General features: G+C 40.5%; 1 protein-coding gene across 3 annotated transcripts in view; it reads left to right on the top strand.

Annotated features, from left to right (window-relative positions):
• The window catches only part of rnf111 (ring finger protein 111), a 34,013-nt gene extending 17,858 nt beyond the window's left edge, over positions 1-16,155 (top strand). For 2 of the 3 annotated variants that reach the window (XM_030414772.1, XM_030414773.1), the window contains 12 exons: positions 2,523-2,677; positions 4,428-4,622; positions 4,792-5,183; positions 5,652-5,901; positions 7,860-8,223; positions 8,317-8,442; positions 8,634-8,751; positions 10,161-10,241; positions 11,720-11,815; positions 12,204-12,290; positions 12,722-12,825; positions 14,523-16,155. In XM_030414772.1, coding sequence (XP_030270632.1) covers positions 2,523-2,677; positions 4,428-4,622; positions 4,792-5,183; positions 5,652-5,901; positions 7,860-8,223; positions 8,317-8,442; positions 8,634-8,751; positions 10,161-10,241; positions 11,720-11,815; positions 12,204-12,290; positions 12,722-12,825; positions 14,523-14,640 — 2,086 coding nt within the window. In that variant the 3' untranslated portion in view covers positions 14,641-16,155. The remainder of the gene's footprint in view (positions 1-2,522; positions 2,678-4,427; positions 4,623-4,791; positions 5,184-5,651; positions 5,902-7,859; positions 8,224-8,316; positions 8,443-8,633; positions 8,752-10,160; positions 10,242-11,719; positions 11,816-12,203; positions 12,291-12,721; positions 12,826-14,522) is intronic. The other variant, XM_030414774.1, reaches the window with a different exon arrangement.
• The last annotated feature ends 241 nt before the right edge of the window (positions 16,156-16,396 follow it).

Raw genomic sequence — 16,396 nt, 5'->3', positions numbered from 1 at the left:
CTAGTCTTTCACAAGGCTGAAACAAATAGAGACACGTATATACACGTAAATGTTGACACCACAAGCCAGTTTAAAGTTTGCAAGTCACCTGACATGTCTGTCTGTCTGTGATTTATTGAACAAGTTGATATTTTCTTTTGCTACGATGAATTCATGAGTCAAAATCACTGATCTACAGTATATGTTCTCACACACCAAAAGCTCCATAGTTCTGATGAAATTGTGGTTAACAGGGCAGTGCTTGTAGGCGCTCAGTACACAGCCTTTTCCCTCTGCTTGTGTGCATTTTTTAAATACTCCCAGGGAACATCAGTGAAATCCCCCTGCCACAAAGCTCCATGGTATCCAGCTTTACGGCACTCCCATACAGTCTCTAGTCTGTTGTCCCTTGGGCTCATCCCTCCTCCCTCTGATCACCTGGCTTTACTGCACTGTATTGGGAAATGCAGCAATTCCCTGGCCTCCAACTCCTGTCTCAGAGCAAGGGGTAGAGCGACAGGAGATCTATGAGAGAGAAAATTAAAAAGAATATGAAAGGAAGGGCTGAAGGTAGGGCAAGGGATGAACAGGACAAGTACGTGTAGTAAAGAGTAAGGTAGGTGGAAAGAATGATGAGATTTAGATTGAAGGTGGTCATGGATTCAAAGCTCCATTAGAGTATTAATTGTAGTCCTGAGAGAACAAGTTATCTGTAGGTTTGTGTGTTCTTTGCAGCTGTATTAGGTTTTTCTTTCTAAGATGTGCAGGGACATTTAAATGGGATAATGTGTATTTGGTGCTAATGTGCCATTGAGTGAGTGTACTGGGCCATACATTTAGTGTCTGACTGATTTGATACTGCCTTTACAGAAAAGGAGAATTACAGACCCTTAAAACTGTTTTGTTTCATGATCAATTGTGGTGGAAAAGAAAACATTAAAGAAGAATGTAAGAGTAAAGCAGATGGTCTTTTCCTTAAACTGGTCAGTCTGTGAAGTAGAAAGACACAAGTAATCGAAACTGATTCTACATGACAATAAAAAAAACAGAGGAAAAGGGCTGTTGTGTGCCATTTTGCTTAAAAGGCAGAAAACCTACAACCACAAAGTTGCACTGGACTAATAAACACTCCTGTGACGTACTGCTGGTTGGGCGGTGCTCGGTCTTGGCTCATTCGTATTAAAACGGGAACAAAATGACAGTCAGCTGGTGACAAAAATTCTTGTCATTCGCTAAACGGTACACATAAATATGTTTTTTGAAAAGACGTGAGGCAAGAAAAAGGCAATGCAGTATGTTGACTCACGTTTAAACAGCACTGCTTATTTACAGTTTGGCCTGAGTTTGGTGAGTTGCCCCTCTCACTATCCGTGAGAAAGGTGGCTGCTCTCCCTCCCTTGATCCGATGTCTATGCAATAAGTAAACAGCTGAGAGACTTCAACTTGGTCCTGAAAAGCTGCAGCCTTTATTTTACTAACAGCTACAGCCTTCACTGTACATTTACTGCTAAACTGCAAACTTTTTGTCACCTGCTCCCTTTTCCAGCTCCGTGCACTCGCTGTTCTTTTTAGCTCTTGCTTACCACTCACCTTACACAGGTTACACTGCCTTATTCTTAAAGGTCCCATTCAACTCTTGTAACAGGTGGTTTGAAGTGTAGTTTCTCTCAGGTGTCTGTGTTCGTACTCTAAGATATCTGCTGTATTTTTTCAAGGCGGGGGTTACTGCTGGTAAAACCCCAACTTTTCCTGATTTTGTGGCTCGATAATAAAAGCTTTTAAATAACGTAAGTACTCAGGGCTTTTATCGCGAAGAAAATACAGGAGATGAAATGTGTTTATTACCAAATTAGTGGAACTTTGTTCTTTGGTCTTTTGACCAGTACACAAAACATGCACGTCATCAGTTAAAGACACACCTTCAAGCAGGTACCCCTGTTTAAATGACAATGCAAATTCCTGCCACCCTGGTCTAAAATGTAAAGTCAAACCTAGATGAGCTAGGCCGGCCGATGTAATGGAAAAATGTTGTATATCCTATCATTACTACGGATATTGTGAGCTGTCAAACACACTAATAACATTAATAAAGGCTGTATTCCATTTGAGTGCCAGCCTGGAATTATACTGATGCAGATAGTTTAGAGACATTGTTAGTAGTTATCCTGATGCTTTTCCTGCCATGATATAAGACAGTTTCTCAGTTTGTTTTCAGAGTGTGGGTATTTTTTTTTTCTTTTCTCACAAAAGGTAAATGTCACCGAAGAAGAAATTGACTGACACAGTTTTAAGATACTGCAGTTAAATTCATATCCTCGCTAGCTAGATCTAAAAGCATTTGTCAGAAGGCCAGTGTTGCTTCCTCGCCTACCTTTTCACCAGCAGCCTCTTGTCAAAGCAGCCACTGTCCTGGAATTGAGCTCCAGAGTTTGGCTGTGGCGAAGCCAATGCTTCACTGAGCTGTGAGAACATTCCTGGTGAGGTGCAGGCGGTCCTGTCCTGCAGTTGCCTGTAATAGGTTTTCTATGTCTGTATGTCTACAGGTCACGCTCGGTGGGGGGTCTCAGCAGGATCTGGGCTAATAGTTGCTCCCAGAATCGTCTCCAGGAGCCACGTGGACGTCACCGACTCTCCACTGTCATCCAACCACTGCGTCAGAATGCTGGGGAGGTAGTGGACCTCACTGTGGATGAAGATGGTAAGAATGAACATAGTGATAGTGCGTTATCCCTGAGCTTTTAACTGTCTGTCTAAATGACAACTACACATCCCTCAACTCAGGTCTCATTTTCAAGTCATCTGACGTCTTCCGCCTTGATGTTGTAATGCTGGGTGTTCTTAGCTTTAACTGCAAACTTGATAGATACTTAATTAGTAACTATTTTGGGTAATTGGGTAAACCAAGAGCAATGCAACAGCTTCTTCCGTGTAACTCGGTCCACTTTTTAACCTCAATTCAACAGTAGGACAACTGAACACTTACAGTAAACATGATACATCACCTCACCGCCTTACAACATATGAATCTGCCAATCTTAGCCTTTACGTATATAGCATTTTATGGAGCCCCAAATCTAGATTAAGTAACGAAATACTCTCCCTATATGTAGAAACCACTTAACTAAAATGTTTTAAATATTTTCACTAAATTTTAGTCAAAGTTATCTACTAAATAGGTATTTAAATAAATCAAATCTCGTTTTACCCTTTTCCTTCTCTCCAGTTGAAATGTCCTCATTTCAAAGGTTAAGAAAAATACATTTTGTCCTTATCTGGCTATGTGTATCAACCATTTTTCTCAGATATTTGTTAACTATCAGCCATGAAGAAGGATCTCATTAAGTGATCTGTGATATTAGCCTTGAATTTATACAGTGAAATTCATTACATTAACATAACATCTTAACAGCTTTATTGTCCCAAAGATGCTATATATCTGCTCATCCTTTCCGCCACTTCACCCTGAATTTCAGGCGATAGATTTTCAAGAAGTTGCAGAGCTTCACACACAAAGCCTCTTAAAATCTTTTCTCAATGTAGGCATGAGATATGACCTCTATGGATGCTAAAAGTAGTAATGAACCTACCTTGAACTGTTGAGTACAAGAATAATGTGTTGCATTTGCCCGACAAAATAATTATTGAATAAAGCTTTACAAATGTATTTTAATTGCTCGAGACTAAGCAAACATTTTAGACTCCGTTTTCTAAGTACCAAAACAAAATGGGCTGTTAGAATGCTTTAAATACTAACTTGCATCAATTACCCCACTCAGTGATGAGAATAAAGAGATGGTTGTTGAGCGTAAACCATTAAATTTAACCCACATTAACCTCAAGCACGACCATATTTATTTTTATTTGCATTTCTTTTCACGTTGCACTTATTTTCTGCTGCTTTGTAACCTCAGTTATTACGTGACTTGTATCCACCGTCAGCCTCTTTATCACGGCCCGCGCCTACGACAGATAGTAAAATGGTAGAGCACCAGTGAGTATTAGAGTATTTGCATTTCTTAGGAGAAAGAGGGGAAATTAATTTGTGAATATGAAAAGCAGATGGGACGCACGTACTGGAATGCTAATTAGGTCTGCTCTTCTCCTCGGCTGCTAAGCCTCCGCAAGTACACACATGCTATAGTCCGTGCTTTTTTCGAGACAAAATGTTATTTTTGATTTTAGGTGATGACACGAATTGTGAAAATCATGCCTTTTCATCTACGGGTAACAACTGGCACATTCAACACGTAACATGTTATCATTTAAAATTCTCAAGGCTTTGTTAGCAATTATTTTAACCATAGTATGAAAAGAATTTCATTAATGATGATTTGGGAAACAAAATATACAGCCAGACCCCAACATCTACTCCAATTCAATATTTACCCTTTACAATTGTCATTATTCCTCCTTTTCTGAATAGTCACCTGTCGTTTTTGTTCCTCCAGATCTCTCAGTTGTGCCAACAACCTCTGGCAGCATTCACCCTCAAACAGTCAGGTCGTCCTCGTCATCATCTTCCCATCATGCCTCTACCTCAGAGCTCAATGATGCCCCAGGCCCTTCCACTAGCTGCCCAGGCTCAATACCTGAAAGTATGCACACACAGAGGCAGAGTGGCTCTACTCGCACAGCCACAGAGGGTAAGACAGGACATGACACGTTGAAACCAGCTACTGTGGACCATTTTGTTTGTTTTGCTCTGAGGCAGCTTGGGTCCAGGATTACTTCCTTTCAGTCACTTTTATTTTTTTTTCTATTGTTTTGCTGACTCACCCTATGTTTTTCCTAACTTAATATCTTACTCACCAGATGACAGCAGACCAGGTTTGTCAGGCACAGGAGGAGAAAACGCAGGCGCGGCCATGCCCAGACTCCCATCCTGCTGTCAGCAGCACTCCCCCTGTGGAGGGCCCTCTCCTGGTCACCTGTCCCTGAGCCACTCCCACTCAAGCTGCCTGCAGGCACCGTCCTCTCAGCAGACAGGTGCCTCTCAGCACGGCCACAGTCATGGCCACGGCCACGGCAACGCTCACCACTTCATCCACCACGTCCATCACCCAGCACCACAGCCCCCTGGCACCCTACCCTTTCAGGAGCCTAGCTGCCCTGTGGAACGACCCAGTGCTCTGCCTGCACCCTGCGCTGGAGTCAGCAGCAGCAACAATAGTAGTAGCAGCAACACAGGCCACTACCATGACCAGGTATGCCCATGCTGCGCTCAGTTTGACAAAACTGTCACCAAGTAGTTTACATATTAAAGGTGACCTGGGTGTCATTTCAAATATGAAGACTGTATGAGTGAGGTGAGAAGAAGAAGTTTTGAAGTGTTTTGATTAGTCTTGCCATGCTAGCGTGCCCCATTGCTTTGTCAAAGCTTCGCTATGCATCATCCTGCCCTCCTCCCCCTCTGTTAGTAAAGGTCATGGTCCAACTCTCCAGCTCTTTAAACAGCAAGGTTCACTCTATATGTGCCTTTCACTCAAAGAGGATAATTCTACAGTGAACCGAAGAATTAATTGGACATGGTAAACGGCTTGAATTGTGTATGACTTGTGCGTGAGTGTATTTGAACTCTGGGATAATGATCTCAAAGGAAGACTCATTTAGGATTCCACAGGAGAAGTTTGTCGCTCTTCTTTGTCTAAAACATCTCCGCCTTCCTTCGACAGCAAACTCTGCCTGTGGACCTGAGTAACAGCAGTGTTCGGAGCAGTGGAAACGGGGCTAGTTTCCATGGCAGCACGTCGGCCTTTGACCCGTGCTGCCCGGGCTCCACGTCACGTCCTCCTGCTTACGTTTCCCAGGCCACCCCTGGGCCTAGCCAGCCAGCTGTGGTGGACTCGTTCAGCTCCTCTATGGTGGCTCAACCCCAGCCGCAAACACAACCCCAGCCCTGCAGACATTATATGCACCCTTCCTGTGAGTATACCACCTTTAGCAGACATTCAACAATGGTTTAATTTCTCAACGTTTTTTTAAATGCATCACATTCAGTTGTCCTTTTTTTGTGGAAATATTGCTGTACTGAAAAAATCATATCCCTGATATGTCATGTTTGTAATTTATACAAGTACGAGCCTTTAGCAGAAAGGTTCATGGTTTTTTAAAGTCTGTAGCTCTGGTGTTGTAGCAGGCTGCAGTCTGGCACGATGTGGCTGTCTGCTCTGCCTCTGATAAAAGGCTGATACTGCTTTATGCAAGATTTGATTGACTGTAACGTCCAAAAAACAAAACCCAACTAAATGAAATATATCATATACAGATTTCCCCCTTTTCCATTTATGATTTTGTTTCTCAAAGGAGAACACAGGACAAGATATTTACAGAGCAGCTATCTGCTATAACAAACAAAATGTAATGTAATATCAGTTGGACTTCAAGTGTCAGCTACAGCCTTTGAAAAATGTTGCAGTGCCATAGTACTCTGAAAATTGGCAGACAGCTGCACTCCTAAAACCTAGTGCTAATAGTAATTAAACAGAGCCTGATGGTTAATGTGCCAAGTGCTGTGGGAACTGTACCAGGCAGAAGTAGTTAATTGCTCACTCGACTCAGAATAGCTCAGTACAGAGAGTGATGCGCTGTCACAAGGCTCCCCTGGTGGGGTTGTAGTGAAAGAGTGAGTTGACACTGGTGCCTGCTGCGCTCACCTCCCTTTCTGCTGCCTCCTTTTTATACTGCTGCTTGGACAAGTAGCAAGGACGTCTGCACCTAGAAGAACAAAAAACAAAAAATTAATGAATATTTATTAAATGGATGAGTCACAGTAGTGAGCTCAGATCGTTTTGTCTTTGCCGGAAACCTGTCACATTTATAAGGGAACGTTTACATCAAACAGAAAAAAATGCTACAAAGGCCTCATCTGTTACACGATGAGCCCAAAAGTCTATCTACCGGCATAGAGTACTATTGCTTTAAATGAAAAATAACTGCATTTTGTTTTGAAATTTTCATAAAGTGTAACTCCACCAATTTTTATACATTAAAGTGTGTTTACAGGTCTTGGGGAGTACTACTGCATATGTGAAGAAAGTAGTATAAAGCCTTTTGTGTGTCTGTAGGAAGCTGCATGTAAACTGATAAATATCCTCAAGTGATGTTACTCAATGAGTCAATTGCATTGTGGGTAATGTAGGCGTCACGTTTTGTAAAATTGATGGAGTTACCCTTCAAAGGATAAATCTGATGACAAACTTTATATTTATCTTAACAAATCACAGATACTAACAAAAAAAAAGATTCTGTTTTGAAATATTTCCTGTGTACCTAAAGCCTGGCGGAGCTTAATCCTCTGCTCCATAGAGCTCCAATTTACAAATCTGATCTAAAAGGGCAGATGCTGTGTAAAACATAAATAAAACAATTCATGATAATTTGTTAAAACCTTTTGACAATAACACATACACGCATAAACATGTTGGGACAGGAGCAACAAAAGACTGTGTGGAAGATTCCACAGGTTTACGCAGCGTCCCAAAATTTCTGGAGTCAGGGTTGTAGAGAAAAAAACGCGACATAAACAAAACGCTTAACAATAGACAAACAGATGAATCTAGGGATCCAAAAATGATTAAGAACACATCAGTGAGCCACATTGTTGTACTGGCTGACATGTGTCTTGATTGCAGTGACCATGGGCTTTGAAGGTTTGTTTGAGTGTTTTTTGAATTGAATCTATTTGAGATGCCTTGAGACAGAACAAATGCATTTGGGGCTGAGTGCCACAGACAGGCTATAAAAGTCGTGAAAGTATCGACGGACCCACTCACACATTGTCTGATGGGATTTGTCAACAATAAGGAGGAGAGTGTTTGCAGCATTACCCTTCAGTTTTGAGAGATGTTTTCCTCAATTTTTTTCCCTTTTCTCTTTCCCAGATGGCCCTCTAGCACGCTCACTGCACCATCAGCCCTCCTCCGCCTGTCCTCATTCCCACGGGAACCCCCAGCTTACGCCTCAGCCCCCTCCTCAAGGCGATTATGTCATTCCCCACACTGTCACCTTTCATCCGCCACTGCCATCCCACCCTTCAGGCCACGCTGTGCCCCCTGCCCCTCCCCCTCCTCTGTCTACTCACCACCTCTCTAGTTCAAGTGCCCCGCTGGCCCAGCACCTGCCTACGGACCACCAGACCCTGCCACACCATATACCGGCACTCGGGGCCTCGGTGCAGAGGCTGCATCAACACGAGATGCTGCAGAGGATGGAGGTCCAGAGGCGCAGGATGATGCAGCACCCCACGTGAGTACCGCCATCGCATTTTTTGTTTCGCCCATCATCTTGAAGTGAAAGACAAAACTCCAGATATGAACTTGTGTTTTTCTTTCCCTGCAGACGAGCACATGAGCGTCCTCCTCCCCACCCACACAGAATGCACCCCAACTACGGCCATGGACACCACATCCATGTGCCACAAACTATGTCTTCCCACCCTCGCCAGCCTGAGCAGAGAACAGCATGGTCAGTGTCAGAGGCAATGAGGCTGGGCAGATGGTTGCTTTTAGCCCTAATTTAACCCCAGTTTGATGTCAGCTAATCAAATATTTCACATTTTAACTCGACGCAACCCTTCCTTGGTTTTATGTTTAGCTCCACCAGAAAAAAGTTTTGATGTAATGATGACTGATTGCTCGTTACGTGTTCGCCAACAGGGAGCTCGGCATTGAAGCTGGAGTGACTGTGGCACCGTACCCTCCAGGGCACCTGCACTCCCACCTGCCCCACTACCACCCTCCCCCCAGACTGCACCACTTCCCTATCCCCTTCATGGTAAAAGAAAACCCTCAGCACACATGCATACATTAGCATAAATGAAAAAGAATCACTTTTATACTAAGTCTGGCTTAGATTAATGGTGTTGGCCCCTTATTTATAACATCAGTTATTTCAAGGATGGTTTGGTGAACCACATGAATAATACATTAGCAATTAATAGCAGCTCATCAGGCATTTCAAGTGCACACTCAACAAATCCACAAGCCTTGAGACGGATCCAGCACACATATAGTCGACAGTTTCCTGATGCTATTGCTTTTTTTTCACTCGGTCACCCTCAAACCTCCAAACATTAGTTGTCTTCTACAATCAGTTCTCCTCTGTAGCATCGATGCAAGTGCACATAAATTCAGGCTGCTGTTTTCCAAATGTGTTGAGCACATCGACTGTTCATCACAGCATGCACGCTCAGAATTAAGGGGATGAGACGTAGAACCAAAGAATATGCAAGTGAATTTTGATGAACCGTCTCAGCAGAGTTCATTAGTTTTAATTTGTATCCGTCTATGACCTTCATCATGAAATATTTGCCATGTGAACACATTCAGAGGCCCATTTAATTATCTTTGGAAAACTCAAGTTAAATTTTAATTTTAGAGATGTCACCAGCAGTAATGGCTTAAACAAAAATTCAGCAAGTATATGACAAAATGTCAGTTACACAGAGTATAATTAAACTTAAAGCAGCTATGATCTGTATTTTTTGTATCGGATCAGATCATTTGTAATAATGAACCTACAGACAGACCCTTGGTTTTACAGAGCTTCATAGTGAGTTTTAGCTAGTAGTTTAGCTGCCTGATCCCCAACATAACTCTTAACATGTTAATGTCAGCAGCAGATGTTTGTGAGCACACTGTCCATTTCAACTAGTCACTGAACTAATCCCCAGACTCACTTACAAATTGCGTGTTTGTAAGTGTTGGAGTGAGGAGAAACCTAACAAACTATGCAAAACTTTGCCAAGAGAAATTCCAAATTCTTGTAAATTCGGCATTAAAGGTAAAACATTAAGTTGTGTATTTCCTTGTAAAAAGGTTCCTTGTTGGACATGCCTGTCTGCTTCATCGTCTAAAGTCTGTCTTACCTCCTAAAATTTTGCAGCTGTTTGAACAAATGTTTTAACGGTAAACATGTCAAATTTTACTTGTACAGTAAATGGCAACCAATATAGGCTATTTCTTTGTCGCCTGTTGAGAAAGTAAAAAATTGCTTAATTTTGTGAGTTGTGAAGTTAGGAAAAACTTCATAAATTTTGTGAAAAACCGCCTACAACAAATTATTTTTCTTAATTTTTCCTTCTTGTTCATTCAGTTTGTTGGGTAATGTTTTGAGATATTTTGAGAAAATGTCTTATCAAAGTTTTTGTAAAAGTATTCTCCCGTGTTTTCTTTCTCTCACAGCACACTGGCATATCTGAAGTGACCTACCCTCACATTCGGTACATCTCATCTAGAATGACTGGCTTTGGAAGAACCTATGAGGTGAGGACGTTTTCTTTGTCTGTGTCTGTGTGTGTCTGTGTGTGTGTGTGTGTGTGTGTGTGTTTAAAAAAAAAAATCGAAATCTCTGAATAAACTGTATTACTGTTTCATTTATTATAATTGCTTGACTCATCACCACTTGACTGATCACTGTTGTGATACTATAATAATGAGTTTATTTGTATTTTTTGCCGGCTTATTCCAGAGCATTCAACCACATCTCACTTTCTTCCTCGCTGGATGGAGTTTGCTCAGTTTAACATCTTGTTAAGTTCGAGGTTGCTGTAACTCAGTTGGCAGTGCAGATTGGCAATTAATCATAATGTTTGCGGTGTGATTCCCGAGCTCTGGGGCGCATGGACTATTTCATAAACAAGTCGAAACTCACTGAGTCACAGGCTTCAACCACTAAATTGGTGGGGATTTATGAAGGAAAAGCTACTGTTGTTGCCAAAACGCGTACCTCTACCAAATTATAGGCAAAACATCGCAATGGGGATTCGCTCGACAGATGATAGATTTCTGTGTCCTCTTACAGTCACGGGATATTTAAGAATGGTGGAAAAATAGAAATCATGGTTTGGGTTAAAAAGTTCCACATAGGAAACAAACCCGTTCTCCTGTGTGAAACTCCTTTGTGTGACCCACTCATCCAGTCCAACCTCATCCTTAGCTTATAATTGATTACATACTTAAGTATACAGTTAAGTTACATAATTATGTTATTAACTTATGTACCCCTATGTACCAAACTAAATAACAACACATTAACCAGGGTTGTTCCAAAGTTGTTACCAGTAGCAGAAATGCCTCTGATACACACAAGTTCATGCATCTATCCGACACCAGCAGCACTTAGTAAGCTGTACATGAAGGCAGTGAAACCTTAAAATGATATTAAGATAATTAAAACAATATTATCATTATTATTACTTGTATTATTATATATTTTAGACCATATTGTGATGTATGATATATACCTCCATATTTTGTAATCTTCTCAAAAATATAGATGATAGATATGTTATAGTGTTTCTTCCTAGACTTCAATACAACTGGCACCAAAGAAAGATTGATGATGTCGTGACCCTTCCCTCTTTTTTGGGTTCATTGTTCAAAACCAGTAAACAGCACCACTTATCAATATTTTTCATACTGTCACGAAGTTAGAAATCCCAGTTAGCACACTAATCTATAACATAACATCCAAACGGGGCTAGTTGTACACAGCTGTGGAAAAATATTAACAGTTATAGTATAATATATTTTCACATGCACAGCTGAAACACAAAGTTCAGGTATCGGGAAGAAGATAAAAATTGTACTGTACATCTGTAGTGTTAATGACATAAAATCACACATGTAAACTCCAGTTTTATGGGGTTGTCAACAGCAATACCTCCAAGAAACAGTCTGTCTGGGTGGGTTGTTGGTGTCTGTCTTTATCTTAATGGTTTGTTTATACTACCTCCATTCAGGACCTGCTGCATTTAGAGGAAAGATTGGGGACTGTGAACCGAGGAGCCTCTCAGGGAACCATAGAGAGGTGCACTTACCCACACAAGTACAAAAAGGTGAGGACACGTGACGGAGTGTGTGTGTGTGTGTGTGTGTGTGTGTGTGTGTGTGTGTGTGTGTGTGAGTGTGTGTGTGTGTGAGACTGTTGGTGTGTGTGTGTGTGTGAGAGACTGTGTGTGTGTGTGTGTGCACGTACGCGTGTGCTTGTGTGTAGCCATGTATATAATGTTAATTGTAATTTGTAGATGCTGTATATAGTTGAGCATGTCTGTTACAGTTGATTCTGGGACAGAGTGCGCAGTGGTCTTTTGTGCTCATTTTAGACATCTGATGTTTAGCAAAAGTACTGTAGTGTGTGAGATTGCAGCTGTGACGACAAAAGTTTCCTTAGAGGTTTCCAAATGTATCTAAATAAGCAATCTAACACCCTGCCACCCAATACAGAAGGTGTTGGAGAGAGACATTGACCAACAGTTAACCCCTGAAGCTTGGGCATCTATTGGGAAAAATATGCACGCAACCCCAGAATCGGTGAGAAATAATGAACAAATCAATTTGGAAACATGTCTCTGCTCACTTGTACAGTAGATGTTAGTGGTAGTCTTGGGGGGCCAGGGAATTCGGCTCTAGAATAACTTTGATTTGGATAACTGTGACTTGTTTAGCATAGAGACTAGAGATAGAAAGTTTTGTTTTTTCTGTTTTCAGGACAAAATGACCATTCTCTCTGTCCCCTAAAGATTTGTTTTTGTGTTTGTTCAAAGCATAGTTAATATTATATTGTCATACAAATGTAATATGTATTTGTAGAGTTAACAGTGTTTTAGCTGAACAGTTTAACGTGTTTAACTGAGACAATTTGAATAGGATTGTTAACATATATAATGAGTCTGCTGAGGCAGCAAAACAATACCCGATGCTGCGTATCAAAAGTCATCTTTCCGAATGTTTCCCACAAACAGAGAAAGCTGCATGGTAAGCAAGACGAAGACGAGGGGGCAGATGAAGACACAGAAGAAAAATGCACCATCTGCCTGTCAATACTGGAGGAGGGGGAGGACGTCAGGTAAGAGGCCCCCCTCCTGGGTGTTTGCTGCTCACAGTTTTGAGTGTGTTCAATTATGCTTTCAGGGGCGTGACTGTGTGTGAACACAGAGATGACGGGTCTCCTGAGATTTTAATTTTTTCTTAAAAAAAATAACCCCAAAGGTGTAGTAATGAACAACAAACCCCAGAGTGCCTTAAAATTACCGGCCTCATGGAACTGCCTTTTTGGCACAGAGTCAGGTTTTTTTAAAGAGGGTTTTCTGCCCTCTGTTGGTTTGAGGAAGTGATCAAAGTCTCATTTCATTTTTACCACTTTTTAAATTTTTGCAAAATTATTTACAGTCCCCGGAGAGATTATTTCAAGGATTTTGTGTATATATTTTCAAACTATAGCACACCATCTTACTTTTTTTTTAAAAATTTAACAGTAATGGTCAAAACACGTGTATTTGTTTCATGGATTTGTCAGTAAATCCTTCATTATTCTGCCAGCAACAAATGGCCTTTAGACATTTCTGATAGAATCAGGTGTTGGTCACACCTCTAGCTTTAAGTGTTGATGTTTCCCTAATTGCTAAATTTTGCATGCTCAGGTTTTAAAGGCTCTTGTAGGATATTTTATAAGGTGATATTCTGTATTTAATGTAGTGCAATTCCCATGAGAAGCCCCCCCTAGTTTCAATCAATTTATTTATTTGGTTCCAAATTAAATTTGTACTCATTCATACATACCACAAATTGCTGATTTTTTTCATTAATATCCATTCATTATCCCTGATAAATTAATGAAAACAGCCAAAAATGCCCCATCTCACATCATTAGAAAAAAATGAAATTAGGAAAGTTAGGAAAAACTCCAGGATCTGTCCTTTTATTGAGCGCTGCACAAAAGTTAATAAGGTCTATTCTGTCCCGAGTCCATCCTTCTTCCAAGTTTAGTGGAAATATGAAATATAATAACCTCCTTGGCAAACGTAAAAATGTTTTTGAAGGCCTGGTTATTATCTTTATCAGCTGAGTGTAGTAATTTGTAACAAATGTTGTATTGCTGATGCTGAATAGTGTCAGCAGAGGATTTGGTGCAACTAGTGAGAATTTACAGCAGCAGGACACAGTGTACGTGGAACTGATGAAAATAAACTTTAACACACAAAATCTTCATTATAATCAAGGAGTACATCACTTTAATAGTTGTAGTTTAGATCTAGGGTACAGAGGAATAAGCTTCATTAGGCTCTGTCAACATCTTTTTAATTCCCTTTTTTTATTGAGTTACACCAAGCTCCACACAAACAATGTAATCATTTTTATAGGGTGTAATATTCCTTTATCTTACGAGTGCCTTCCGTAAGATACAGTTATCAACGTGGAGTAAAAATGAATAATACAGAAGCAAATAAGGACCAATAAAGAAAAGGAACACACGGGTAAATAATAGGAAGTTAAATACAAAATAGAAAACCAACTTAATAATGAATAGAATTAATCTTGTTAACAGTAACTTACTTTACAGGTTTCTAGTCTTTTCATGGGAAAAATATAGAATATCACCAGACTTGTTCTTTAAACAGATAACGGGGATAATCAGGCAGTCCATCATGGCCACAAAAAACAACAGAAAGACAGCTGCAGGTAGACTTGAGCTCTAAGCTGGACTTCACCGTTTCCTGCTGATTTGATAACATATTCTCCTCTGCCTGTGTTTCCCCTCTTCAGACGCCTACCGTGTATGCACCTCTTCCATCAGCTGTGTGTGGATCAGTGGCTCCTCACCAATAAGAAGTGCCCCATCTGCAGAGTGGACATTGAGGCGCAGTTGTCTGCCGAGAGTTGATGCTGTTTTTTCTAACACCCCCCGCCCCCTCCAGTTTTGTTGAAAAATTTATTTTGAGATCATATTAATTTTCTCTTCAGTACTGCAGTCAACCAAAGATGGCATGAATTACCTGCGCAGCTCTACCATGAGAAAATTAAAAAAGAGAAACATCTGACAAAAAAGCATCGAGCCTAGAGTGCCAGCTACCACATATTACTACAACAGTTAGACTTCTCCATTAAGGGTTTAAGATTTTATTGTATTTATAAAGCTTTTATGTAGCTTTTGATTGTTTCCTCAAGTGTCATTTTTGTTTCGTTTCTCTGCATGTTTCCTTGCAATGCATTTCTTTGCACATATAACGTGGGCTTTAACAGGGCCTAACAACTTGCAGGTGAGGATAGCTGCTCTAGTAAAGACGCATTTCTGTAAACCTAATGCCTCGCTTTACTAGAATAGAATGTCAGCCTCCGTTTTTAAAAAAAAACAGAAAAAAAAAAAAAAACAACATTGCAGGATTCATTTTACCAATCATTGTATTGATTAGTTTATGTTTAGAAGATGTGGATTGTTAGTGAAAGATGTTTTTTAAGTAAAATCAAGACATTCCTAACTAGGGAAATATGTTAACAGATCAGCTGCTGTATTAGTGCACACCCAGTATTTCTAGAGTGGAAATAAACTCCGATGTTCACCTCACTCCCAGAATATGCACATGCTTTGCTACGATGACACCTCCCTCCAGCACCTTCATTCGAACTAAAACAACACCGTTATCACCATCTTCCGATGTATTTTAGAGAAAAAGAATGTCACCTCCCTCTCTTTGACTGTTCTCTTCTAAACCTGAACGATTGTCGGGATCTGCTGTGAAGCTCGTCTCCATTTTGTTTCCCTGCAGATGGGCCGTGATGGTTAACTGGGTTTTTCTGTAAGATGATCTCAGGTCTACACGTGTGTGTAAGACATTTCACATGAGCCTGCGACCTGGGATCATTCTGTCAATTTGATACCGGCAGTGGCGTTGACTTTTAATTTCCTGTGTGAGTGAGTGAGTGCGTATGTGTGTGTGTGTGTGTGTGTGTGTGTGTGTGAATGTGCGTGTGTTCAGAGGGAAATACACAGCTCAATTTGGGATAAATATTTACTGTTTGTTCTCACACTTCAAAACCATTTTATCCACCCTCCCCTTTGTCTCTCTGTAGTTGAGCAGCGGCGTCCATTTTGGCTGCTGCGGAAAGAAAAACACTAATACTGTTGACTAACTCACTCGCATAGACTTGCACACGAGAGAAAAGGGTAGGAGAGTAGTAGTGAATATGACAGTGCACTGAGGCCATGTATTTCCACTCTGATGACTATTGAAAAAGGAATAGAAAAATAAAAAAAGATATTTTGAATGGAGTGTTGAAATGCAGTACTTAAAGCAGGTATCCATGCATTCATTGACTTAAAGGCACCAGGATCATATTCTGTGGGATTTATATTAGTTTTAAAAAATAATATTAATAAACTTGGATAACTCTTAACTGAGTCTGTTGCTTGGCGTCCTCTTTTGATAACCAGATGTTTGGGTGAATGTTGTGTTGTTCTGTGTAATGGTTTGGTAACACTATGATAACCATTAATGCAAAAGGAAGATCATAGTTTAACTTTTAGTTCATAGTTATTTCACTATTGACAAACAAATGTCCCCTACAAACTATTTATTAAGCAATTGTTTATTGTACACTTACAACTGATGTTTATAATATTTTGTAAATGGTTAAATAAA

Source organism: Sparus aurata, chromosome 4 (genome assembly GCF_900880675.1).
Source record: "Sparus aurata chromosome 4, fSpaAur1.1, whole genome shotgun sequence".
NCBI lineage: Eukaryota > Metazoa > Chordata > Actinopteri > Spariformes > Sparidae > Sparus > Sparus aurata.
This window is presented reverse-complemented; position numbering and strand designations above follow the sequence as displayed.